This window comes from Brachyhypopomus gauderio, chromosome 2 (genome assembly GCF_052324685.1).
Source record: "Brachyhypopomus gauderio isolate BG-103 chromosome 2, BGAUD_0.2, whole genome shotgun sequence".
In the NCBI taxonomy this organism is placed as follows: domain Eukaryota; kingdom Metazoa; phylum Chordata; class Actinopteri; order Gymnotiformes; family Hypopomidae; genus Brachyhypopomus; species Brachyhypopomus gauderio.
The window spans coordinates 20,050,406-20,076,690 of NC_135212.1; the positions used below are offsets into that span (position 1 = coordinate 20,050,406).

General features: G+C 48.0%; 1 protein-coding gene across 1 annotated transcript; it reads right to left on the minus strand.

The window, feature by feature from the left end:
* Positions 1–1,158: 1,158 nt before the first annotated feature.
* map3k10 (mitogen-activated protein kinase kinase kinase 10) lies at positions 1,159–26,232 on the minus strand. The gene is made up of 11 exons (XM_076990259.1): positions 23,475–26,232; positions 9,810–9,990; positions 9,284–9,432; positions 8,979–9,154; positions 8,327–8,573; positions 8,094–8,216; positions 7,227–7,365; positions 7,017–7,126; positions 6,650–6,879; positions 3,380–3,917; positions 1,159–3,171 (listed from the first exon to the last, which is right to left on the minus strand). Exons 1-11 carry the CDS (start codon positions 24,343–24,345, stop codon positions 2,765–2,767), a joined length of 3,171 nt encoding a protein of 1,056 aa, XP_076846374.1. The 5' UTR covers positions 24,346–26,232; the 3' UTR covers positions 1,159–2,764.
* Between the last annotated feature and the right edge of the window lie 53 nt (positions 26,233–26,285).

Here is a 26,285-nt window from a genome sequence, read left to right on the forward strand (position 1 = left end):
GTGGCCTGCGGGCCGGTTCTAATAGTAATTAAATATCATCCAGGGGGCCATAGATAATCAATTCACGGGCCGGATCTGGCCCGCGGGCCTTGACTTTGACATATGTGGCCTAGACTATGATTGTCACCATGCCTGTGTGTGTGTGTGTGTGTGTGTGTGTGTGTGATTGATTCTTTAAACACAGCTCTTTGGACGGTTTGTGCCATGTCTACCATCCTTCCTTCATGTCTTTCCTCCGGTTCCTTTGTTGCTTCTTTTTATAGCATTGCCATGGAAGTGGTGTGGTTGCTAAGTAACTGGCTGGCATCTGAAAGTGTCTGAGTGGCGGTTGATTTTGGGGGCACAAGTAGCAGGACAGAGCAGCACTATGAATGTGTATGCATGCGTGTATGTGGGTATGGGCCCTAATGATGAGGGCTCTATAATAGGTTTGTTTGTTTTGCTCCATAATTCACCTGATCAGCTGGTGATGGGACAACATGGAGGTCAGTTTTCTTGAATTGAGCTCGCCTTGCAGCCACATGGTTGGCTTTCAAGTGTTTATTTGTTTATTGTTTATTTGTTTACTGTTTAGTTGTTTGCCTTTCTTATCCAGCAAAAGGAAACAACACTCTTCACACATTTCAACAATTAGTGTGTCTGTAATAAGCCGTATTTGAGCCTGACTTCGTTTGGGTGGAATAATCATTTTACATTTTTATATTTTTTTGTTCGTACGAACACACAGGCATACTTATAAACAGTGATCTAAGCTAGATTTGGTGTAGATTTGGCGACCTCTAGTGGATAATTTTCAAATGTCACATTCTTATTTTCAACACTGACCAAAATGCCTTTTTTCTTGGCTTTAAACCCATCTGGATCTGTTCTACAGGACATATTTCAAATCACCTCCCTCACAACACAACAAAAAACACTTTACTTAAACACCCTAGCCTACATTTAAACCTTACATTTAAAAAAAAGGTATATTGCTAAACTGACAGATATAAAAATCCAGGTAATAGCAACATTCACAAAATGAGCATTAAGGATGCTATTGTGCTGTTTAGTTGTGTAATTGCTACGATATCGTTATGTGATGGTTCTTGAAGTTGAAGGGTCAAGCAAAATACCATAAAATGAGGAAGCTGACAAATGAACTGTAGTAATAAATCATTATTTCAATCATAACAATAATTTTAATAAATACTCTTAGTGTTTTTCACACAGGATATATCTGGGTTTTGTGTCTCGCCCCTCCAGAGTCACCCCCATACAAATCATAATGCTAAGAACACACAAAACACACACGCTCACACACACAAACACACTCACCAACAGACAGTCCAAAAATACTGTCAAATAACCAGGTTGAACCTTTGAGCTTAAAAATGTCTTCAAGCTCTGTTCAACATCATAAACTGCAAAATGTCCAAATTTCCTTGTTCTAAAACAGGAAAATTATGATGTCATCGCATATTCTTTCCTCTGTTGTGTCAGTCCTCTGACTACAGCGCCCCCTTCTGGCTGCAGCAGTGGTGCCCAGAAAGGCACAGAGTGCTTCTTTCCAACGTAACAGCCCCTTGTTCTCAGATCAGTACGTAGGCGGAGGAAGAGTATTTGGAGTCTGGCTCAAAGAGGTAAGGAAGTGTGTCTGAATGGCTGTTAGGTGAACAGAGCTAACAGAAAACAGGTAGTACATGTTTTGTGATTTATTGCAAATCGACGGAGACCCTCATTTGACCATAACTGTCCTGACCCCTTCTCTAGGCTCACGATGTTCCTCAGAATGGGCCGTGGGAGCTCTCCGATCACTCTGGGAGGCGGAGCGGGGAGGTGTGTCACAGGGGGTTTTGGCCCAAAACAGGATGGCAGCTGACTGGCACTGTGGAGTTCTCCCGACACTCTCTGTCTTTGTACCAGGACTCCTGTCGTTCTTCTGTCCACACAGAACAAAACCCACACACACACACACACACACACACACACACACACACACACACACACACACACACACACCCACACACCCTCACCCACGCTCTCAGATACAAGCAGTGTGTACTGTACACCATGTAACAGAAACAGAGGGGGCCTCAGTACAAAGCATGGGTCAGCCGGGCTTCATATTTAGACATTTCCTGCCTCCTGATTACGTCTAGCAGAGAGACTAGCTTAAGACGTTCAGTCTATACTTTAAAAACAGCAAAATAAAAATATTATATGTACATCTATTGTTTTGTCATTGTAATATCTTACTGTAAATGCATCAGGAAAAAAGGGGTGGGGCTTACAGTAAATGGGGTGGGGCTTGACTTGCCATTGCAGTGTGTTACATACATATATTCCTGGTTATAAAAAGAAATGATTAAAGAATGTATTGAAGCAACACATACAAGCATACAAACTTTCCTGTAGGAATGAAGGAGTCACTGATTGATGGGAACATGGACAGGGGCTTCATGGACTAGAGTACACGCAGCGATCAGGGTAGATTGCCCTGACCTGCTCTGAGTACCACTCAAGAGCATTTCACACTACGGACCCCAGAAAAATGCTTCTGCTTTGAGAACGAGTTACTGCAGTGGTTATGAACAATAAATTAAGGTCATTTATGCCATAACTGGAGTACCACAGTATCTCACCCTTGACTATCAGGGCAGCCCTGGTTTCTGAGACACTCTACCCAAAACTGGTCTGGAAACAGCCGTGTCGCAACACAAGAGTGGGCATGGCAAAGTAGGCGGGGCCAACCGGAGGCCTTGGTAACCAGCCTGCCGCGTGCCTATATGATGTTCTGTCCACACAGTGTGGGCGGGGCGTTCTGTCCACACAGGGGCACGGTGCTGTCCTGGCTCTGACCCTCCATGTCCATGTCCAGCAGGGTCTGACGGGTGGGGCCGCCCCCTCCACTCACGCTGCTGTCCCCGGAGCCCAGTGGGCTGTCGCAGCTGCTGCCCGGCGACGAGCTGACGGTCCTGGACAGCGAAGAAAGCTTCCAGGGGTCGGGTCGCGGCCGGGCCGGCGTCGGGCGGGGTCGGGGGGCAAACTCCAGCGTCTTGGGTCGCTCCAGGGCTGCACCGGCGCAGTCGTCCGCAGCCGGGGGGGGAGGGGGCGCTTTTCGCCGGTGCACCCCGGGGTAGACGCTCGCAGGGTCGGGCAGACGGGGGATCTCCAGAGTGTCACAAGAACCTTGAAGAAAACACAAAAACACACGTATGCAACCGAGAGGTACGAGAATAACGCAAATTTTCTTACAGGATTTCAAAGGGTAATTTCTAAGATTAACTTAACCACTTGAATATGATTACATAGCAGCATACTTTAATTAGTACTGAGTACTGAAACAATTTAAAGCGTTCACGTGAGCCTTTATCATAGCGAGTCTGGAGACACCCACCTGTATGTGCCGCAGTACAGGGGGGGGCAGGTACGGGGGGGATGGGCATGCTGCCATCCGAGGGTGAGCGGCGGTGCCCGACCACCGTCTGCGCCCGGGGCCGGATGGCTCCGTCGGACGGCGTGCGGCGGTGCCCGCGTTTCACAGCCATGGCAGCGGAGACGTGGGTGGGGGTGAGTGACTGGTTGGGTTCGCGTTTGAAGCTCTCCGCCCGCAGGTCCAGGAGGGGGTTCAGGGAAGCGGCGGGCGAGGGTGGCCGGAGGGGCCCGACAGGGGTGGGAGGGGGCTCGTCCGGGTCGGAGGGCAGCAGGGACTTGGTGGAGTTGCAGTCGGAGAGAGAGGAGAGGGAGAGGAGGGTGACGGAGGGGGACGGGTCCAAGCAGGGCAGGGCGGAGTCGTGGCGGCGGCCGTGGGACACGGACAGGGACAGCATGCGGCTGGGCGGGGACGTGCTGCGGCGGAAACGTCCGGTCCGCTGGAACAGGCCCTCCTTCTTCCTCCGCGGCTCGTCCCGCGTGTCCTGCTCGTCCTGACTCACCTGCACATGCAGCCCAACGTCGCCTTGCAGTTATGTGGTGACAGAAAGACACCACCACCACGTAGTTACATCGCCATTAGGAATTTACACTTGGCCACTTTATTAGGTACACCTGTCCAAGTGCTCATTACGGGGCACCTGTCCAACTGCCCAATCAAATGGCAGTGACTCAATGCATTTAGGCATGTAGACATGGCCAAGACGATCTGCTGCAGTTCAAACTGAGCAACAGAATGGGGAAGAAAGGTGATTTATGTGACTTTGAATGTGGCATGTTGGTGCCAGATGGGCTTTTAGAAACTGCTGATCTACTGGGATTTTCACGCACAACATCTCTAGGGTTTTATAGAGAATGGTCCGAAAAAGAGAAAATATCCAGTGAGCTGCAGTTCTGTGGGTGCAAATGCCTTGTTGATGCCTGAGGTCAGAGGAGAATGGCCAGACTGCTTCGAGCTGATAGAATTGTAATGATAGTCATTACAACAGAGACATGCAGAAGAGCATCTCTGAACGCACAACATGTCGAACCTTGAGGAGGATGGGCTACAGCAGCAGAAGACCATCATACCGGGTGCCACTCCTGTCAGCTAAGAACAGGAAACTTGCAATTTGCACAGGCTCACCAAAATTGGACAATAGAAGATTGAAAAAACGTTGCCTGGTTTGATGAGTCTTGATTTTTGCTTCAACATTCGCATGGTAGGGTCAGAATTTGGTGTCAACAACATGAAAGCATGGATCCATCCTGCCTTGTACCAATGGTTCAGGCTGGTCGTGGTACAATGGTGTGGGGGATATTTTCCTGGCACACTTTGAGCCCATTAGTACCAATTGAGCATCGTGTCAACGCCACATCCTACCTGAGTATTGTTGCTGACCATGTCCATCCCTTTATGACCACAGTGTACCTATCTTCTGATGGCTACTGCCAGCAGGATAATACGCCATGTCATAAAGCGTGAATCATCTCAGACTGGTTTCTTGAACATGACAATGTCCACAGTCACCAGATCTCAATCCAATAGAGAACCTTTGGGATGTGGTGGAATGGGAGATTCACATCATGGATGTGCAGCCGACAAATCTGCAGCAACTGCGTGATGCTATCATGTCAATATAGACCAGACTCTCTGAGGAATGTTTCCAGTACCTTGATGAATCTATGCCATGAAGGATTAAGGCAGTTCTGAAGGCAAAAGGGGGTCCAACCTGGTACTAGCAAGGTGTACCTAATACAGTGGCTGGTGAGTGTATATGTACCATAGTAATATGTAACATTAACTCACTAATTCATAAATGAACATCACCACAGGGAAAGTTCTCCATATATATATATATATATATATATATATATATATATATATATATATATATATATATATATATATATATATATGCATAGCATATGAAGCAAGTTTATCTCCAATTACATTAATTTTTAGCGTTTGGCAGAAGTTCATATTCTGAGCATCTCACATATATATTTATCTGTCTGAAAGCATGTGTGCTTACTGGGAACTGATCCGATGACCTTAGTGTTGTAGAACCACCACATCCCATGTGTAATATATCACACACTATATTACACATCAAATTATAGTGTATTCATCCCATGTGTAATATATCACACACTATATTACACATCAAATTATAGTGTATTCATCCCATGTGTAATATATCACACACTATATTACACATCAAATTATAGTGTATTCATCCCATGTGTAATATATCACACACTATATTACACATCAAATTATAGTGTATTCATCCCATGTGTAATATATCACACACTATATTACACATCAAATTCAATCAGGTTTGTTTTAGGAGTTCCATTAAAATTAAAGTTCTTGCTGGTGATGACAATAGGAAAACTAGCTAATGGGATGAAAAGTAATTAGTAATAAGCAGTTAATAAGCACAGTCCACAGGGAAACATCACAGTGGAAATATTAGATATTAGATGACAGTGTTTCCTGTGACATGCAGTGGTGGTGGGGAGGGGGGGGTTCTGAATCAATCTCATATCAAACCACCAGAATACAAACCAGAAGGATGCAGGTTAGACACGTGAACACAAGCCTGCCAGATCCATGGCACTAATTCTAACATAGCATGAACTTCACCGTCCACAGTAGTGCTAATTAGACCTAAACCATGACCCATAACTCACTGTGTGCTCCCTGAAATATTTTCATCTGCAAAAACACTTAAATATGCATTCACTTAAATACTTAAATACATTTTAATAATTCTAGCAACTTAACTCAAACATACACCAGGTGGACAAGTATCTAATATGGAGGAGGTTCCTAATATGGATATAACCAGGGCTTAATTTGAGCCGGATCCTGCCGGAACAGGATCCGGGAACTCTTCAATTTTGAAGCGTGCATTCCGGTAACTGTCTGCCTCGATCCGGTAACATTTTATGTTGTCCGCTGTTTGCGTTCCGGCATCATTTGATTTACAAATTAAGCACTGGATATAACCGAGTGTCACCTACTCCACCAGGCTACTGAGGTGAAAGAAGCCAAAAAGTCATCACTTTTTCATCCCATCAACTATTTCATCTACAATCTGCTATTCCTCTACAACCTCAGCCCAAATCTGAGATCTGGAATGTGATTAGAGATGTTTAAAAGCCAATCATTTGTCTAGACCCGAATCTTCCCGAGACCCTGAAGAGTCCTGAAGAGTCCTGAAGAGGGAGGCCGGTGCTCTCGTACCTGCAGCCTGCCCAGCTGTAGGAGGTCTGCTCCGAGGCCCACGGCAGACAGGATGGAGGCGCAGCCCAGCAGCAGCAGGTCGCTCTTCTTCCTCTGACCGCAGCGACGCACAGAATCCTGGGAGCCCACGCCAGGCCCCACCCCCACCCAGGCGTGGCCGCTATCCTCCGACGTCGCACCGTTGCTGCTGCCCTCCGGAGCGGAGCGCTCTTCCAATTCGCAGTGCTCCTCTACGAGCAGGGGAGGAGCGGTGAGGGTGTGGTCATGTGGCCAACATGGAGATCACATGACATGACCCGAGTGAGCCAATCAGTGGCTGTAGGGCACTGAATACCCGGCCCAGGTGTGTGAGGAAAGACCCACTCACCCATTTCGTTGAGGCTGGAGAAGCCGGCGGTTATAGGGGCGTGTTTGGGTGACTTGCCCAGGTTGGGAGCGCTGGAGGACCACACCTTCCCTTCCCCAAGCGATTTTAACCTGTGACAAATACACCACTTACACGCTAAAGGCTCAAGTGCATCAACACGAAACGCATTTGCAGTGCAGCAGGTGTGTGGGGGTGTGGCTGCCAGCCTACCTGTCCTCCCCGCCCACCCGCTCCCTCTGGTGGGTGGAGCTGGGACCCCAGGTCCGCACCTTTTTTTTGCTCCCTGCCAGCTCCTCCTTCTTGTACATGGCCGTGCGTCCCCACGTGTTCCTCCCATCGCTGGGGGTCACTGGAGGTCAGGGGAGCAGTTTGGTCATGATTGGTTCATGCAGATCTTTCTATAAGAAACTCTAGCTAGGACCACGTTTGTGCTCCTGGCTAATTAAGTGTCCCCATTGAAGCTCATGAAGGGTTTGGCGTTTACCTGAGGTAAGTGATCTGTGAATTGCACTTAAAGGGGAACTCCAGCAGCAGGACTGGGAGACGCTGTTCTTAACTGGTCATTAACCACACCCCACTGCTCTTTACATCACACACTTAATCCCACTCACCAGCTAAACAGCCAATTCCTCATGAGTTGGGTGAAAATGTGCAGAATTTACTCACTCTAAAATGCTCATCGAGACAAGTTCTTAATCCAGATCTCAAACCTCAAAGGTTCTTAATCCAGGCCTCAAACCTCAAAAGTACTTAATCCAGTTCTCACACCTCAAAGGTTCTTAATCCAGATCTCAAACCTCAAAGGTTCTTAATCCAGGCTTCAGTCCTCAAATGTACTTAATCCAGATCTCAAACCTAAAAGGTTCTTAATCCAGATCTCAAACCTCAAAAGTTCTTAATCCAGACCTCAAATCCCAGCCAATCCACTTCTTACTTGTGTGCAGTTCCTAGCAGCTCTGTGCCAGGTCATAGGCGTTATAAAGCTTTTAGTTAAAGTGCTCAGGAAGGGTTGACACTGGGACAACCAAGGACAGGGGAGGGGTCTGTAAGGGCCTCGTCTGGAAGATGTCTACTCACAGCGGATTGCTCGGAGACGGGGCATGACCCCGGGACTGGCTGGAGGTGTAGTGCTCTCACTGCCCTGGGTTTTCCTCTTATCCACGCTGGGAGAGGCCTGCACCGTGATCTTATGCTCAAAATCTGAGCAAGAAATGGACACAGATGGTCAGACACAGTCGAACATTATTACAGTGTTACAGTTTTTACACATACTGTTTGGTTTCCCCTTGTGCGTTTCCCGCCTCACCCACCAGAGGGCAGGCTGATGCAGTTGCTGTCACGGCCCAGTTTGATGAGGCGACTCTTCTTGAAGTGGCCCTTGCGCTTTTTGACACGCGGCTTCTCCTGGTACATCTGATGGATGATGATGTTCAGTTCTCTCTCCACTATGTCGATCTCCCTCTCCGCCAGCTCCTGCTCGCGCCTCCTGAGCACCTCCTCCTGCTCCCTCTGCTCCTCCGCCGCCCGGGCCAGGGCCTCCTCCCAGGAACGCAGCTCCTGCAGGAGTTGGAGCACACCAGTCAATACTTTGATGGTGCTGGAGAAAATAAGTGCATTATAACAGGTAACAGATGTTAGCCGAATTTGACCGTGACTTCTTGGATGTTTTCCTCGTCCATTCCTAAACAGATTATTTCTTGTAAATGCTAAAATAAAAAAAAAATTATGGTTTACTCAAAGAAAACCTCGTAAGAACTGAAAATGGTGGTGCGTTTTCAAAAGAGTGCAGACATGGTGTCTAAAAAGGGACCAATCAAAGTAATCAATACATTATTTCTGGAAACTGGATTAACTTACTTAAAGATTTGGCTACTGACAATTAATGCCACAGCACATTAATTCATTATATGTACATCTAGAGTGTGTTCTAGACCCTTCTAACACTAACACGGTGGTCTGCACCTTCTCCTTGGCCCTCAGCTCATCAAACATCTGCTGGATCTCCAATCTCCAGTCCTCCTGCAGCGAGTGGAAGGACTCGAGGGGCATCTGGAACAGAGACGACTGCTCGATGGCCAGCAGCCTCTTCAGAATGCAGCCGAAGGAGGGACGGTTGTGTGGGTTGGGGCTCCAGCACTCTGGGGGGGGATTTTTAAAAATGATGTGAAGATAAGCAAATGAAAAGAAAGACGAAGAGAACAAGGAAAATAACAGATGATGGATGTGAATGAGAAAGCCGCCCGGCTGTGCGGGGGGTCAGTTCTTACCCCCCAGCAGCTGGACGAACGCCTCGGGGCACGTGGATGGGATAGGGAGGGTCAGCTTGTTCATGGCCACCCCGTAGGCTACAGCCAGTGCGTCGATCTCCCGGTACGGCACCTCACCGGTCAGTAGTTCCCACAGCAGCACGCCGAAACTGACACACGGAAAAAAATCAGAAATTAAGACTTTACATCCAGCAGGGGGCGCAATTCCACTGCGAAGCTGAGAGTCTCTGCTCTAAAGGATGCCCAGACACCACCTGCTCCACCTGCTCACTGTCACCTACACCTTCCATGGCCTAAGATATGATGCCTGGAGTTTGTTCGACTCTAACGCGTCCTACGGCCCTGCGTGTCTCACTCAGCCGAGTGTTGGTTCTGCTGAATCAGGAGCGCACACGAACACCGACCCCCTCCGACCTGGCTGTCTACCCCCCCCCCACCACCGATACCCCCCGCCGCACCCCACGCCTGCTCCGCTACACCCAGCGGACCGTATGTTACGACAACGGGTATCTTGGCACCCCCGCACCTCCAGACGTCGCTGCTTTTGGAGAACAGGGACAGCTTGATGACCTCCGGAGCCATCCAGGCGTAGGTACCCGCCGCGCTCATCTTGGTGGTGCGGTGCCACTCGCGAGCCAGCCCGAAGTCCGTGATCTTCAGCGTCCTGCCGCCCAGGTCCTCCCTCTCCACGGGCTCCAGGATCAAAACTGAGGGGGAGATGGGGTGTTAATGCGGGAGATGAGGTGGGGGGGGGGGGGGGGGGGGGGCTGAAACGCTGTCTCACAGTCCAGGAAAGCAGCAAAGTCAATTTCAAGTGTTTCTCAGCACCTATTTAGTGTAACCAAGGACTTGATTACTTATTTATGCAAGCCGCATTGGATTACAGCTTGGTATGTGCCTGACTCTTACGCAGACTGTTGTAGGTTCTACACCACTGGGCCCAGTTCTTCTGCAGTAGTGCACCTGAACTACATAGAGAGGTTCAATGCTTCACTTACTCCAACACAGACGAGTGAGTGAAAAGAAGCTTGTTGGTGAACTGTGTTGAAACAGGCTGCGTTAAAGGAGGCGTCTCCAGACGGTGCCCCACACATCACCGTAGAGTCTGATTCTAACATTCAGATGTTGCAGGACTTGATGAGCAGGATCAGGTGTGTTACATTAGGACTAGAGTTCCACTGAAGAGTAGTACACCTCCAGGACCAGAGTTCCAGGGAAAAGAAAAGTGTCATTTTGGGAAACACCACATCAAATGTTTGGAGGGACATTCTGGGAGGTTGTGGGAGGTTACTGCTCTCTCAATGCGAGCATAGTCCCAATGTTACAGTGTTCCTATCAAATATTCATCACACAGCTACGTGTGAAGATACCACAGTGCCCTGGAGAGCAACATGATCTCTCAGGCAGGGACCATGCTGACACGCACACACATGCGCACACACGCACACACACACACACACACATGCATGTTCACACATTTGCATGTTCAGCCTCAAACACACACACTTGTCGCCTGAGGCACAAACACACATTGACAGGTAAGTCACACATACATACACACACACACTCCCACACACACATAACCCAATATGTTTTGCACCCTGGCAATGAATTACAGCATAGCAAACACACACATACAAACTCAAGCACCAATATGTTTAACACCTTGGCCTTGAAAGACCTTGGCGTTGAAAGACACCCTGTACCGTGCTCGCCCATACATGCTAAGCATGCCTCCGGGGCACACGCACACACACACACCCACACACACTTCCACACCAACTCCTGCATTCGATGTGCAGGGTGAATATTTCAACATAGTGCTGTAAGTATGAAGATGCCACCCCTGCTTTTCACTCACACATTGCAGTTCCACGTCTCCTCTGAGCTGCACGGGCCTCTAGTAACGCCACCAGGGGAAACCGGGCCCGGCCTAAGCAGCCCACCTGATCCGCACAAAGGCACGCCAAGTGTTCTCCATACACACCGCTGAGTCACTTCCTTCTGGCTCTTCATATTCCTGAAGAAAGCCAGTAAGTGGCGTCACTTCAAACCGTCTTTTTTGACCCACACGGTGAGTCACGCTCGGGGACGAAGGTTGCCAGTAAATCAGCAATACCTAACGAGCATCGATTTCCACTCACACGTGCCGACCCAGGTGGTATTCTAAAGAATAGGTGAGCCGTTACTTACAAATCAGACGTGGTGAGCGCCTGTTACGGTCTTCCTGTGAGACTATTTAGAGGATTTTTTTGAAAGCAGTCGAACAAAGCTAGCACGGTGGGTTGAAACGCTGGGCATAGTCCCCGGCCTGGACAAGCACCGCAAAGGTCACTGGCACGGTGGCATCGTTTGACCTTAATGTTTAACCTCATTATTATGTGACAAATCGTCTGACCCGATACTGTAAATGCAATGTGTGTTTCATTGGTGTGGGCAAAGAGTAACAAGAGAAGACGGAGAGAGATGCAGACAGACAGAAGAGAGAGAGAGAGAGAGAGAGAGAGAGAGAGAGAGAGAGAGAGAGAGAGAGAGAGAGAGAGAGAGAGAGAGAGAGAGAGAGAGAGAGAGAGAGAGAGGAGGGGGTCTGAGGGAGCAGCAGTCAGGTCTCTGGCTGTGTGGGCGTGTGCTACTTTGCTGCAGGTCACTGGGTCTCTCTCTCTCCTATCTGCACTTCCCTCTGAACTTCCGTGTGTGGGCAGTCTATGGAAATGTTTGGAGTGTCAACATTCGGGCGCTCTGGCTGAAGCTGGGCTAGCCAGAGAGGACCGTGCCTTCGCCTTATCATAGACTCCTCCTCGTGCGTTACTGCAGGAGTTGTCAACTGTTTCAGCTTTACATTGGAGAAACCAAGAGAACGCTTGCTGATCAGTGTGCTGAACACCTTAAGAATGTGTAAATCGTAATGCTAGCGGACACTGCGTTGATGACACACCTGACTGCATCGCCAGTAGTTGCTATGGCAGCATCGAAGTTAGCAAACTCAAAGAACTGATCTACACTCTTTTTAGAACCCCGTGGAATGAATGTTATGATTTAAACATCTACTTCTTCAAATACAAACCTGTTCCTTTTCCTAATTCAGAAGCACTTTGCGTGCAGAACTGATGAAGGAAATAGCCCCCATCCAAAATATTGTTACTCTGGAAACTTTGTGTACTTCATTACAATTTTGAATCTCTCTCTCTCTTCATTCCTCTCTCTCTCTTTCTTGCAGGGCTGATAGGGAATGTCTGTCCGAGGCATCTTGTTGTATTTTTCATTTCCAGTGGCTGTGTGTGTGTGTTCATGTGTTGACTTTGACTTTACGTACATTGACGTAAGAAAGGCAGACAGTAAGGAGAGGATGACAGAAGACAAGATGGCTGCTGGCAGTCATAATAATCCATTGTCATGGCCCCCTCTCTCCATATCTATTTCAATACATGTGTCACTGTGACGGGACATCTGTCTCCGCAGGGCTGCGTCTGGGTGTGCATGTGTGCAAAAACATGGAGACGAGGCTATGTCCATGTGTAGGTGACAGAGATGTTCAGTGTGTCCTGTAAGGACAGCAGGGTGTGTCAGAGTGTGTGTGTGCTCTGTGTGAATGTTTAATTTACCACACCTTTGTTGTCCGTCTCATCATCCAGGTACATTATCCATACGTACGTGTGCGTGATGGTGTGTTTATGTGTATGCCTGAAAATGGGTTGTGCGCTTGGAATGACATTTGAGAGCACAGTCACACAGGTTTTGCAAGTCAGCCTGTCAACTCTGACATCAAACACATACATGTAACTTGTGCCCGCCCGCCCGCTATTTATCACCCACGCCACCGTGGCTCCCAGTGAAATTAAGCAAATCAGTAAGCTCGCTTCAAACACGCAGGCACGGTGCTCGTGGTTTGACATCGCTAAGGAGATTTCCACCCCTCCCTCCGACCCTGCACACAGATACAGACAGAGAGAGAGAGAGAAGAGAGAGAGAGAGAGAGAGAGAGAGAGAGAGAGAGAGAGAGAGAGAGAGAGAGAGAGAGACGACCTTCGGCCCTGACCCATGCTTATTCGGCTGGGAACTGATCTGGCCTACAAGAGGCATCAGATCTCAGTGCCGGGACCCCGTCAAGTGGCACAACCGGCCAGGAGGGTGACGGTGAAGGTGTTGGCCAGTCCCGTGTTCACGGGCATCCCGCAGCCTGACCCGAGTCATCGGCGAGCTCCTCCGAGCACGTTTGGCTGCTAACGGGGCATGGAGTGAGAACAGTCTGGGAAGATAGAGAGGATACAGGCTCACACGTCTCAACAGATGAAACAGCCTTTCCTCACGCAGGTTGCCTGGTGCTACACAATAGGGAATTGGCAATGACTAGCACTATGGAGATAATTAGGTGGAAAATAAATCAATTAATAAAAACGCCACAGGAATCTATGGTTAAAAAGGCGGTCACAATAACATATTAACACACATACACACACACACACACACACACACACACATTTCCAGGTGAATACTACATTGTACTTTAGTAAAAGCTATAGTGAAGTACACATAGTTTCCAGAGGACGTTTTGGACAGAGGACCTATGTTCAAAATGTCCTGTTTTTCTGGAAAATTTGTGTACTTTGTTATATATATATTCATACATATTTATACATATACACGTGTGTGTGTGTGTGTGTGTGTATTTTGAAAGCATCTAGCAACATCAAAAATCACTTTAAGGCATTTCTCCATTTGCTGGACATTGTCATATGATATATAACATATCAGGTGTCATATAGTCACTTCTTTATCCACTTCTGCACTATTTCTCATCATTGTCCACCAATCCATCAAAGACAGACCAAAAGAGGAGATGATTGTCTGACAGCTTTGCCTCTTATTGATAGTGTTGACTGTCAGCACACACTCAGTCATTTTAAAAACGTGCTGTGTCAAATCATGACTTCCTTTACTCACTCCCCTGTGTTTGCTCGGTAGATGTTAAACCTCCCTCAAGGGCCTTGATGAGTAGTACACACTCAGTAGGGTGCAGCAGGCATCATTTGGAACACTCCCAGGACAGCTTATGCTGCAGCTGAATCAGGTTTCTTGTTGTAGACAACCCATGTAGACAAAGGCCCCACTGCTAAAATCTTGTACACTATATTTGCCAGTTACATCCTTAATTCTGAGATGTTTTTTTTTAGCAAACCCTAATATCATACCTATGTAGAGCTCAGCTTTATCATAGCTTTTGAAATTACTATTTGGTTTAATCAAATTTCTACAACACGGGCCTTGTGATTTTACAAGCTATCACACCCACAACAATCCCAGATATAAAAGCAGAATCTTACCAATAAGATTATAGACAGACACCATTATGTCAGTGGCAAGTGTGGCCGTAGGCCAATGAAGTGGGCTGTGGCAAGATAGGCGGGATTTGTTTGGTCCAATGATTGAGTGTGCCCTCTCCCTGTCCTCGTTGATCTCTGGGAGAATGTCTCATCTTCATCTCTGTGCCCTGCAGACAATCCCTTACATCAACCTCACTCCCTTCCCCTCCAACACTCCCACTGCCCTGGAGTCTGCCTCAGCTGCCAGTTGTTGCCACTAAGGCATCCGCTCTCATGTTTCTCCGAAGCGTGAGAGAGGGAGAGAGTCAGGGAGGAGACAGAGAGGGGCAGAGCGACAGAGAGGGAGGGAGCAGGGCTAGCACTATGGACCAGTGTGTGTGTGTGTGTGTGTGTGTGTTCACACATTGTACTTGCACTTTTGTTATGTAGCCTGGAACATGTGTGTTAATGGGGTTGAAAAGAGGCATTATTGACAATTCAGAGAGGGAGGGAAGGAGAGAGAGGGAGAGAGGGAGAGAGGGAGAGAGGGAGGGAGGGAGGGAGGGAGGGAGGGGGTTGAAGTGTATGTAATGTTGTGGGTGAGTCTCCACGGTTTCTCCTTTTTCTCCCTCAACCTCGTTTTCAACATCTAGGTCACTCCGCTCTTTATTTCTTCCACATCAACGTCAGACATCAGCCACAGATTCCACAGACACGGTGTACACTCCATCAGACAGGACAGTACAGCCTCCCAAGCTCCCATTAGCACTGGTTTATAACGTCTCTTAACCACCTTGTGATCACGCCCACCCCCAACCCTGTAAAACCATGATATTTGTGCATGGTGCTACTGCACAATGCAGTCTGCAGTCGTTCATCCCTCCGGACCAGCAGAACGGCGTTACACCCATCTGGCCCTGGATGTGACAGCGCTGTCCGGATTGGGCTTTCGTCTGATGCAGATAAAACACCATCCACTCCTCCGGCTCCCTCATTTTGACCGGTGCAGTCAAAATTCTCCCGTTTAATGGAGTGTCGATATTACAACCAATTAACTTGTGGGCGCTTTGCCGAGATCTCTGAGCTCGATACACTGAGGCCTTTGCCGAGACTATTTGGAATGCAAACCACCAACCAGGAACTGCAGGGAAATTTGCCTGGACACAGGACAGGGATGAGGACGCATTAAAGCAGAGCCCATCCCAGCTGTCTCCTCCCCCTCTTCTGGGCCACTCTCCACGCCCTGCACACGGCACCGGAGCACGGCCACGTCTCTCAAAGCCGCGCTGCCTTTGGCGTGGAGGAGGTGTAACAAATCACACTGCCCACAGACTACAGATCTCCTGAAGAAGGTGTTGACTTTGTCTTACAGCTCACAGGTTCAGTAACAAAAGGGTTTATGTATACATTCTAGTTTATGTATATCACCAGTGAGCAAAAAGTTAAATAAAGTTCTTGTGAACCTTGTCAGGAGAGAATATACCATCTCAACTTACAAAAAAAAAAAGAAAACCTTCAAAGCAGGTAGATTCAGTTTTGAACCGATTGTGTGTTTGTTATGTGTTGTATAGGCTGTAACTTCTATCACAGTAAGGGAATTCCAGTATACTGTTGGGCATGTTGGGCGAGCCATTTATTTTATCAACTCTTACTCTTCTGGTTCTATTTCAAATATCAAGACCAACTGAACTGCCCCAGTACCTCAACAGAGCACACAAACCCATCCAGGACAAAAAAAATGCCCACAGGAACATTTAGTCATTTAGCACCAGCCTGATTCCATGTAACACGATTCCATGAGCGTCAGTGTTGTTTATACCATACTAACGCACCTTATCTAAACTCTGGGAAAATAACGTCCATCACTCCCATCAATCAGGAACATCAAAGCTGGACCAAACGTTTCAGGCAAAATTTCTGTGTTCATGTTCAACACAGCCTGTTGTCTGTCATCAAATTGAACTAAATATCACACAAAGCCAATATCACATATAAAAAATATACATATATAAAAATGAAATATAATTACATAAAATATAACAAATATAAATATAGAACATCAAAATTATATAATTCTATATTTCTATAACATTCTATAACATATATAACAGAAGCCGTTTAGATATTTAGATGAAACATCAGAATGAATAGTAATTCATAAAGAGGGCTCCATGTATGGTGCCTGCTTCACAACCACCGACTATACAAATGTCAAGGACTCAAAATAGCAAACATTTCCCCTTTAATGTGGGAACATCTTTAGCCACTGGTATTTACAGAAATATGAACCAGGTGGGAGAGTGTTTGCTGTCTCAGGTCCTGAGTCAGGGCATTTTTAAGACACTACTGACGCATTTAGGAGTCCTGGGTCTGGCCTACGGTAACAGGCAGCTCACATTTAAGGTCTGTGAATGCTCTTGTATGGACAATGGAAGCCTCAGAGGGTCGCGACTCTAGGTGTGTTAGCGCGGCGCTAGCAGTGCTGCAGGAGGCGGAGGCCTGATGGGGGACCGCGGTGTCAGGCCGCGCGGAGCTACCGAGGCCTGGACCCAGCTGGGCAGGGAACAATACGCCTCTCACTCCCGCCCTGCCTCAGCCATTGTGGGGCGGGCGAGGCGGAGGGCAAGGCGTGCCATGCTAGAGAGCCCAGCGCGCAAAGATCTGGCAACCCTGCATCTGCTCTTTTGTGCATGTGTGCAGGAGTGTGAGTATGTGTGTGTGTGTGTGTGTGTGTTTGAAGGGGTGTGTTCTGCATGTATTATGGATTTTATGTGGGTTAGCGACCAAGGATTCTCCCTGGGATTATATGGCAGAATTTGTATTTGGATACTGCAATGGTTTGTGTTCAAGAAATACGTGTCATGATGGAAATGCAGAACATATGTGTGTGTGTGTGTGTGTGTGTGTGTGTGTGTGTGTGTGTGTGGATAAGGTCTCTATTTACCCTGTCCTCTGTGTCCTTTTTCTCTCTGGGTCATGTGAGGTCTGGATCAAACCTTGGACTGTTGCAGCTCCACACAGCTTCAGTTACCCTCTAAACACACACCACCACTCGTCCCCCTGCACCACCACTCGTCCCCCTGCACCACCACTCGTCCCCCTGCACCACCACTGCAGCGCTTAACACAAATGCAGTGCATTCCTGGAAAGTGTCATTCTCTCAGAGGTAGCGTGTCCTGTACGTATGTCATTCTCTCAGAGGTAGCGTGTCCTGTACGTATGTCATTCTCTCAGAGGTAGCGTGTCCTGTACGTATATCATTCTCTCAGAGGTAGCGTGTCCTGTACGTATGTCATTCTCTCAGAGGTAGCGTGTCCTGTACCTATGTCATTCTCTCAGAGGTAGCGTGTCCTGTACGTATGTCATTCTCTCAGAGGTAGCGTGTCCTGTACGTATGTCATTCTCTCAGAGGTAGCGTGTCCTGTACGTATGTCATTCTCTCAGAGGTAGCGTGTCCTGTACGTATGTCATTCTCTCAGAGGTAGCGTGTCCTGTACGTATGTCATTCTCTCAGAGGTAGCGTGTCCTGTACGTATGTCATTCTCTCAGAGGTAGCGTGTCCTGTACGTATGTCATTCTCTCAGAGGTAGCGTGTCCTGTACGTATGTCATTCTCTCAGAGGTAGCGTGTCCTGTACGTATGTCATTCTCTCAGAGGTAGCGTGTCCTGTACGTATGTCATTCTCTCAGAGGTAGCGTGTCCTGTACCTATGTCATTCTCTCAGAGGTAGCGTGTCCTGTACGTATGTCATTCTCTCAGAGGTAGCGTGTCCTGTACGTATGTCATTCTCTCAGAGGTAGCGTGTCCTGTACATATGTCATCTGCATTTGTTATTTTGGTGTCAGACACAGTTCAGTATTTGCCATCCCAGGACACGACTTATTGCTTTATTGATCTGTGTGGTGGACACTGGGTGGCCAATCCTGACTGATACATAACATGTGGTAGATACTCATGTGTGTGTGAGTGTGGTTCAGCTGATCATCAATCTGCTCCAGTTAAAAATAAAAGAACTGCATGACTTCTCTTCACTTTGCTCTTTCAAGCAGCACTTGTTCTTGGCAAACCAAGGACACACCTCCAAAGTCCAGTTTATTGGGGACACAAGTGTGCATGTTCCCACGGGGCTGCCCCTGTCCTTCCCCGGTCCCGCCCCCCCAGGGTTCGCTAACCTATAGGGCGTGACTTCTACACACATGTTAGTGTTGACTGTAGGCCACTGGCAGTGTTGGCAGTGCAGTCACCTGTAACCTGGCCTGTATGATTGCCGCTGTTGGACCAACTCGTCCCAGGTTTGATGCCCTTGTGCTGGGCCAGGAATGCAGTGCTAAAGGTTTCACTTGGTCTCACTATCGCACGGGCAATAAAGAGGTCCTGTAAACCTGGCAGATACCGAGAAACACACAATCATGACACGTTTCCACGTCATGGTTGCTTTTCTGCCAACATGATTAATGTGCTGACGGCCCTAACAGTGCAAAAGTCCATCTCTCTCTCCAACACATGCTGTACATAGTCTGACATTGAGCATTAAGTGTACCCATGATCCTACCACCCATGATGCTAGTGTTCTCAGGCCATACTGTTGATCTTGACCCATAACCCATCACACACACACACACACACACACACACACACACACACACACACACACACACACACACACACACACACACACACACACACACACACACACACACACACACACACACACACACACTCTATGGTTTGGCCTCACGTGTCTCTGTATGAGGCCCATGTAACCACTGTTCCTTCGCTCCAGCACTCTCTCCTCTCCTCCCCTCCCCCGGCTGGACAAGTGACTCCTGTCATTGTGGCCCTGTCTCTGTCTTGGACGTGTGATAAAGAGGGTCATTGTTGCTCCGCTGCTATGTTCCCAGCCTCAGGACGTCTGCCCCCCCCATGCCCCCCCCCCCCACCTATGTCTGACCTACCTCTTACTCCCTCCCTCTACGTATCTGTCCCTCTCTCTTTTCTTTCGTCCGTACCTCACAAAACAACACCTAAGGCATGTACTTCAACATATAACCAAACTGATCTCGCTGTTCTAACAAGTGCTGCTCCTCCCTGAACCACCTCACGCCAGGTTGATGTGTTCATTCACATGTCTATGATATTTAGTGACACAGCCTACCAGTGCCAGTGGTTCTGCAGTGCTGGCCAGGGCAAAATACGCAGTAACACAGTAACGTCCTGCCTAGTGACTCAATAACAAAATCAGTGATTTCTTAGTGAGCTCAAGAGTTAAACTTTGATTAATTAACAGTTGGGGGTTAAGTCAGAAGTTTCTGTGTTCTTTGCTCTGTGTGAACTCATTCACTCTTGAAATGACAGCACACACCAGGACCCGGTAAACTCACCCTCTCCGCATTTTGTGCTGTGCTTCAAATCAAAATGTGAGAAATGTCACAAGTCACAATGGCTTGTGCTGTGATAAGGAGAAAAGTGGCCATTAGTCATTAGCACTATTTCTTAAGACTGGTCTGTCCTCCTGTCATCCTAAACATGCGTTTGAGATTCATCAGACTGTGGGGGGTGGATCTGGGGAGCCCATAACCATCAGTGCCCACTGGATTCAGGTATGGGGGCTTCCTGAGGAGCGTGTCAGAGCAAGCTGATCGGGGGGTTAGCGTTACACTCTGCTGAGTCACCCCACAGATTGATCCGCATGCCTCTGCCAGGCAAAGGCACTTGTGTCTTTTGGTGAGCAGGTAACTCTTAACTCTGAGCTGAGCTCAGCCCGCCGGACGATGTGAACTGACCGGCACCGGTAGCCTATCAGCATCCAAAAAAAGTGGTGACATCACTCCAAATGAGGCTACAGTAATTAGATTATCCCAGTACACACTGCTGAGCAACCCCCCCCCCCCCCCCCCCCCTCAACACACACTCCACACCCCACTTCCCCACGGTAACACTGAGGAGTGCGGCTGTATCACTGTGCTAATTCAACAGTCTGGGAATCTACCTATCACAGCGTTTGATGGAGTATCAGACCTCTTTGTCCCAGGGAGGTCGTCACGCACTAGCACCTCTCCTACAGCATCATGGGTCGTGACTCACTGGTTGCCTAGGGGACGTTCTGACAGGTGAAGCTGATGGATGAACCCGCAGTGCTCTCTGTGCTCGCTCACTCAGTTCTACAACTGCTGTTGTTCTGGACAGTGGAGGCACGCAATTAGTCCATTTTGAAGCATAACACACACACACACACACACACACACACACACACACACACACACACACACACACACATTAACTATAAGGTAGGTTGTAAAGGGGGGTGTTCTGCGCAACAGTGGGTGTCAGGAAGGGGCTGCAGGGCTTGGAATCCTCCTCTGTTACCACGGCAGCCGTGCCAAGTTCGGCTGTAGTTTGAAGAGGATACCTGAGCTCGGAGCACCTGGATAATGAGCGTGAGTGTAACTCTAAACGCTGGCAGCCCACTGGCCCCGGTCATGTCTGCGCGGGGCCAGTCGCCGGGCCACTGCAGGCGAACCTTCCCGCTCCTGAAAGAGGTAGGGGTGTGTTTTTACGGACATGACAAAGGCAGGGGACTACACCGGGTCTTCTCTCTGGCTCCAGAGTGGCAGACACTGGAGCTCTCTCTCTCACACACACACACACACACACACACACACACACACACACGCATGCACGCACACACACATACACACACATACCTGTGCGCACACATACACACACACACACACACACCCGCGCACACACACACACACACACACACATACCCGCGCGCACACACACACACACACACACACACACACACACACACACACACACGCATGCACGCACACACACATACACACACATACCTGTGCGCACACATACACACACACACACCCGCGCACACACACACATACCCGCGCGTGCACACACACACACACACACACACACACGCACACATACCCATGCACACACATACCCGCGCGCACACACACACACACATACCTGTGCGCACACACACACACACACACACACACACACACACACCCGCGCACACACACACACACACACACACACATACCCGCGCGCGCACACACACACACACACGCACACACACACACACACGCACACATACCCACGCACACACATACCCGCGCACACACACACACACACACACACACACACATGCATGTGTGCTAACAACTGCTTTTCTGCTTCCTGCTCCCTGCCCAGAACACCAACAGCTGTAACTACGTCTTTAAATCGTAAGTGGCACAAAGGACCAAAAATAGCTGTGCAAACTAAGGAGGGGAGCATCTATCCTTGAGTTGAGGAGATGAGAGGATGATGATGGAGAACATGGGGAGAAGACCAAATCTTTTAGGCAGATCTCACACCACGCCTCACACAACTGGAAATATTGAATCTGCTGTTCCTCATTCTGTTCTCTCCTGTGTCATACTCACGGTAATTTGTGCTGGCCACACATCAGAGATATTTGGATTAATTCAATGTTTTAATTCAAAGTAATTCATAGTAAATCTAACAGACATTCACGGAACACATAAAACACACAGTGACGATTAGCTATTAAAAACAACTTTTAGAGCAAAAGGATTTCCCCAGAAATTGCGTAGCCCTATGAAACTACACATGGGGAAAAGTAAGCAGTGATTGACTAACTGCCGGGTCAGAGGCGAGACCTTCCTGCCACTGAAAACATTTGAAACCGTTGTGTGTAGTAAATGAGAAGAGATAGTGAAGAATGTTTCAATAAATCTGTCAGTTGATGATTAAATAGTTGAACACTACTGTTAAAGAGAAAGGGAGATATGAGATGTGAGCAATGCTTGTATCACACAAAATATGGACATCGTTTTGAGCATGAAAATGAATCTATATTTAAAGGTTCTTGTGAAGAATAAATAAACAATGTTTAGTGAAGATAGTTGGTCAAAAGGTCAAGGCGGGAAGCTTGGTACGCACGTGCCGCTACGGTGTAGGTCGCACTGCCTAACGGTGTCACCTGTTAGCGACAGGTTGTTTTGCGCTTGTTTTGGTCTCTCCTTCGTTAGGAACAAGCCTCAAATATGATAATATATCATTCAATAAAGACAACCTAGACAACACTGGAACACAACGACAATAATGGGAATACCAGTTTTAAAGATGTCTTGAACTTAAGAAGTGTAAGAGGAATTTACCTTAAATGTTGAAACAACAATGCTACATCAATGCAAAATCTCTCTGCCTATTCAGTGTCTAACTGAATATTTACACAAACAAAAAGTCCTTTATTAACATTTGATATAATACCCAGATTATATCAAAACGTTCGCCGTCAGACATTAAGTTAGTGACCATTAGTTAAACGGTTAAATTAAATGTTAGATAAGTGTTGGTAATCACTGCCAGTTAGATCATGTACAACAGTTATATTAACAATCATTTATCAACAGAATTATTTAAAAACCATTACTAAGAAAGAAAGGCTATTTAAATGCTAATGTTAGTTAGTGCCACTCTTAGATTACTGTCCCTCTCAAGCCACTCCAGTCAAAATACCTAGATAGGCTTGATTCATTCTCCTAGATTTTAATGCCTTCTGGCATTTCAGTGCCTGCTTCACACCATCCCAAAATAAACTGTCCCACATTGCATTGCAACAAGTTTTGTGTCCAGTCTTGTCACTTAATCAAAAGATCTGTGATCATTGCAGCGCGATGGAGAAAGAAGGGAGAAACTTGTATGTTTCAATCTCGTCTAATCATATTCTCATATTGTATATCTCCAAATAGCTGCCCACAGCATATACAGTGAGCACTCTAAACAGAAAGGCCAGAGTATCTCTTTTGTTGCACACATCACTAGTAAGAAACCTTAATTAATCTTAGAGGCATACTCACTGTTACTGGACTTCAGATCCCTGTGGATAACTGGCACAAAGGTCTGGTTGTGGAGGTAGTCCATCCCTGTGGCGATTTGCACAGCCCAGTTTACCAAGACCCGAGGCGGGACCTTCTTCCCCGCCAGTGCCCGGTTGAGAGCCCCACCACGGGCGTATTCCATTACCAGGCAGAGGTTGGGCTCCTTCAGGCAGACGCCACGCAGACAGATTATGTTGGGGTGCCGGAGCATCCAGAAGAGGCGTGCCTCCTGCCTCACGCTCTCTGCCGTGGCGCTGATGTCCTCATCCGGGTCCTGCCGGGCCGCCTTCACCGCCACCTCCTCACCCCTCCACACCCCCCTGTAGACTTTCCCAAACCCCCCTGCGCCGATTACCTCTTCCAAGCACAGCTCAGAAAAGTCGATCTCCAGGGGGCTCTCGCCGCCAACCAGCAGGCTGTCCGGGGGCAGTGTGGTGTCCCGTCGTGTGACGTAGTTGCTGGGGAAGATGCCCACTTTGTCCTGGATCTTGCCGGTCCACCATCCCTCATCCCCAGATACCTTAGAGTCCTTGGAGAGCACCTCCAGCAGGTCTCCACGCCGCAGCGTCAACTCCTCGTCTGCCGCAGCCTCGTAGTCGAACACGGCCGTCCAGTAGGGGCTGGAGGCGGCCTGGTGCGGCCGCACGTGCGAGTCAGGCGAACTGGCCGAGGAGGAGAGCATGGAGGAGTTCCAGCTGCCGCCATTCTCAGCCGGCGCAAGACCGACATTCGGCAACAGGCTGGTGGGAGGGGGCGGGCCGCCCGAGCCCCCACAGCCGGTGCAGGGGAGCGGGGCGGCACCTCCGGCTCCCCCTGTGCCCATGCCGCTCAGTCTTGAGTACGGTTCCATGGCCGAGTGCGGTGGGTCAGCGGTGTGGTCTCAACAGCTGGGGGAAACCCTCTGTCAACTCATGCACAAAATCCATGCAGAACACATCAACCTCATTCAGACCTTATTTTTAGGAAAGGTAAGAGATCTTGCCCAGGCACTGTTTTATCAGTGTAGTGGCAGATTTATTAGTGGTTCATTCTCTATATATTAGTATTTATAAAGGCACTTTCATTCAGGTATCTGGAAAATAAAGCATATATGCTCAGACTTCTTTTCTGACTTTCATTTAAGATATCAACTAGAAAGATACAAGAGTTCATTGTGAATATTTGATTAACAAGAAATCACGTGTTTAGGGTCCCTATGATGGTTTTTAATCACCGCAAATGGTCAAGATAATAAGAGTTTATTAAACACCACAAGGGTTCAGGAGTTTTCTCAGCTTTCCACTGGAATGAAGGTTGTCGTGACACCCCTGCAGGGGATTTGGCCAGACGTCTGTTTTTTGCGTCTCTTCTAGCCGGTTTGATGGATGCACAGGAGCTTGACGGCTTTCATGTTTTCGTAGATCATATAGCACGATTTCTTCAGATTACATTTATATTTAATGCCCGATAAGACTGTTGCTTGAAATGTATTCTACACGTGATACCACATTAGCAGCTGATGGCCATGTCCATATATGTATACTTATCATAAACCAAGACATCCGTTTTTTTCCCTTACAGGTAAAATGTGACGATTGCAACGGAGTCTACGCGGGCTGCTAACGGGCCTCCACGCAGTAATGGGCCACCGGTTCCGTTTGACGGGCACTCGTCGTTAGCCCCATTTTCCATGTTTACATCCTGCACACAGTCGAAGGTGTAGGCCAGTTTAAGGTCGGTAAAACAGATCAAGAAGGCGCACGTCCATTTTAAAATGAGAATTACATCCGAGAACAACCTCGAGTACCGGTGATGCGATTGAACGGTTCACTGGAAGCGCAGAACCAGTCTTACACGGTGTGGATGTTGCACATCTTGGTCCAAACTGCCTGTTTTACCGCTCGAGGAACACATTTGCCTGCCTTGTCGATTCGTGTAAACAGGCTACAGGTCCATAGTCGAGTCATGAAAGCTTTACGACCATTACCTATAGTCACAGCACCACACCTTATTTATCTTGAAAGTAAAATACACATACGCGTAGCCGGAGGGATCGTCTCGTCCTCCTTTCGTGGTCCCATGATTGTCGCCTTGTATATCTCTACTGTCACCATGTCGCTGGTCGACCTGGTCAGGTTATACGCAGGGTAGGTCGCACATCCAGATAAAAACCCAGTCCACTTATATATGGTTTTTACGCATTCAGGAGCCTCCGATTGGCGCGCCAAATAATGTATTTTAACGAAATGACAACGCTTTGGGTGTCTTGTGTAAGGTCACTGTGTGATAGAAAACAGACGATGAAATCCTTCCTGAAAGGATCGTTCTGATGTCAATAGCGTAAACGTGTCCACGGTGGTAATGACAATAATATTAAAATGAATCATAATAAAAACGAATGACCTTCTCTTCTGTGCCGTGTTTTGAAATTCACAGATGAACAGCAGTGCGTCCATGTAGCCCAGTCCTTATCTGAACACAACCGATAGTCTTATTCCTTTAAATATTCATGCTTGGGTAGCTTACTGTACATCGCAACAGCCTTGTATCTCGTCGCATGGGCGTAAGATTACGTCTGAATATTTCCATTCGCAGAACAAACAGCCAAATTCCTCTCAAAAAGTATCATTGCAGTATCGCTACCATGTGAGTCCAGTGGCTGGCCTGTTGCCCATAACAAGCGAAACCTTTTTTCTTTCTCTTTCTGTCAAAGACAGACCTATTCCGTCTCCGTGGACCGGACTGTCAGCTGCAAAGGCTGACTTTGTATCCAAATACACCGGCAAGGGGTGGGTGGTGCGAGTGCATTGT

Coding starts and splice junctions, on each gene's coding strand:
- map3k10 (XM_076990259.1), bottom strand. CDS start 24,345: ATGGAACCGTACTCAAGACTGAGCGGCATGGGCACAGGGGGAGCCGGA. Junction 9,155..9,283: donor GTTCGTCCAGCTGCTGGGGG/GTAAGAACTGAC, acceptor ATCCCCCCCCAG/AGTGCTGGAGCCCCAACCCA. Junction 7,366..8,093: donor CCGTCTCCGAGCAATCCGCT/GTGAGTAGACAT, acceptor CCTGACCTCCAG/TGACCCCCAGCGATGGGAGG.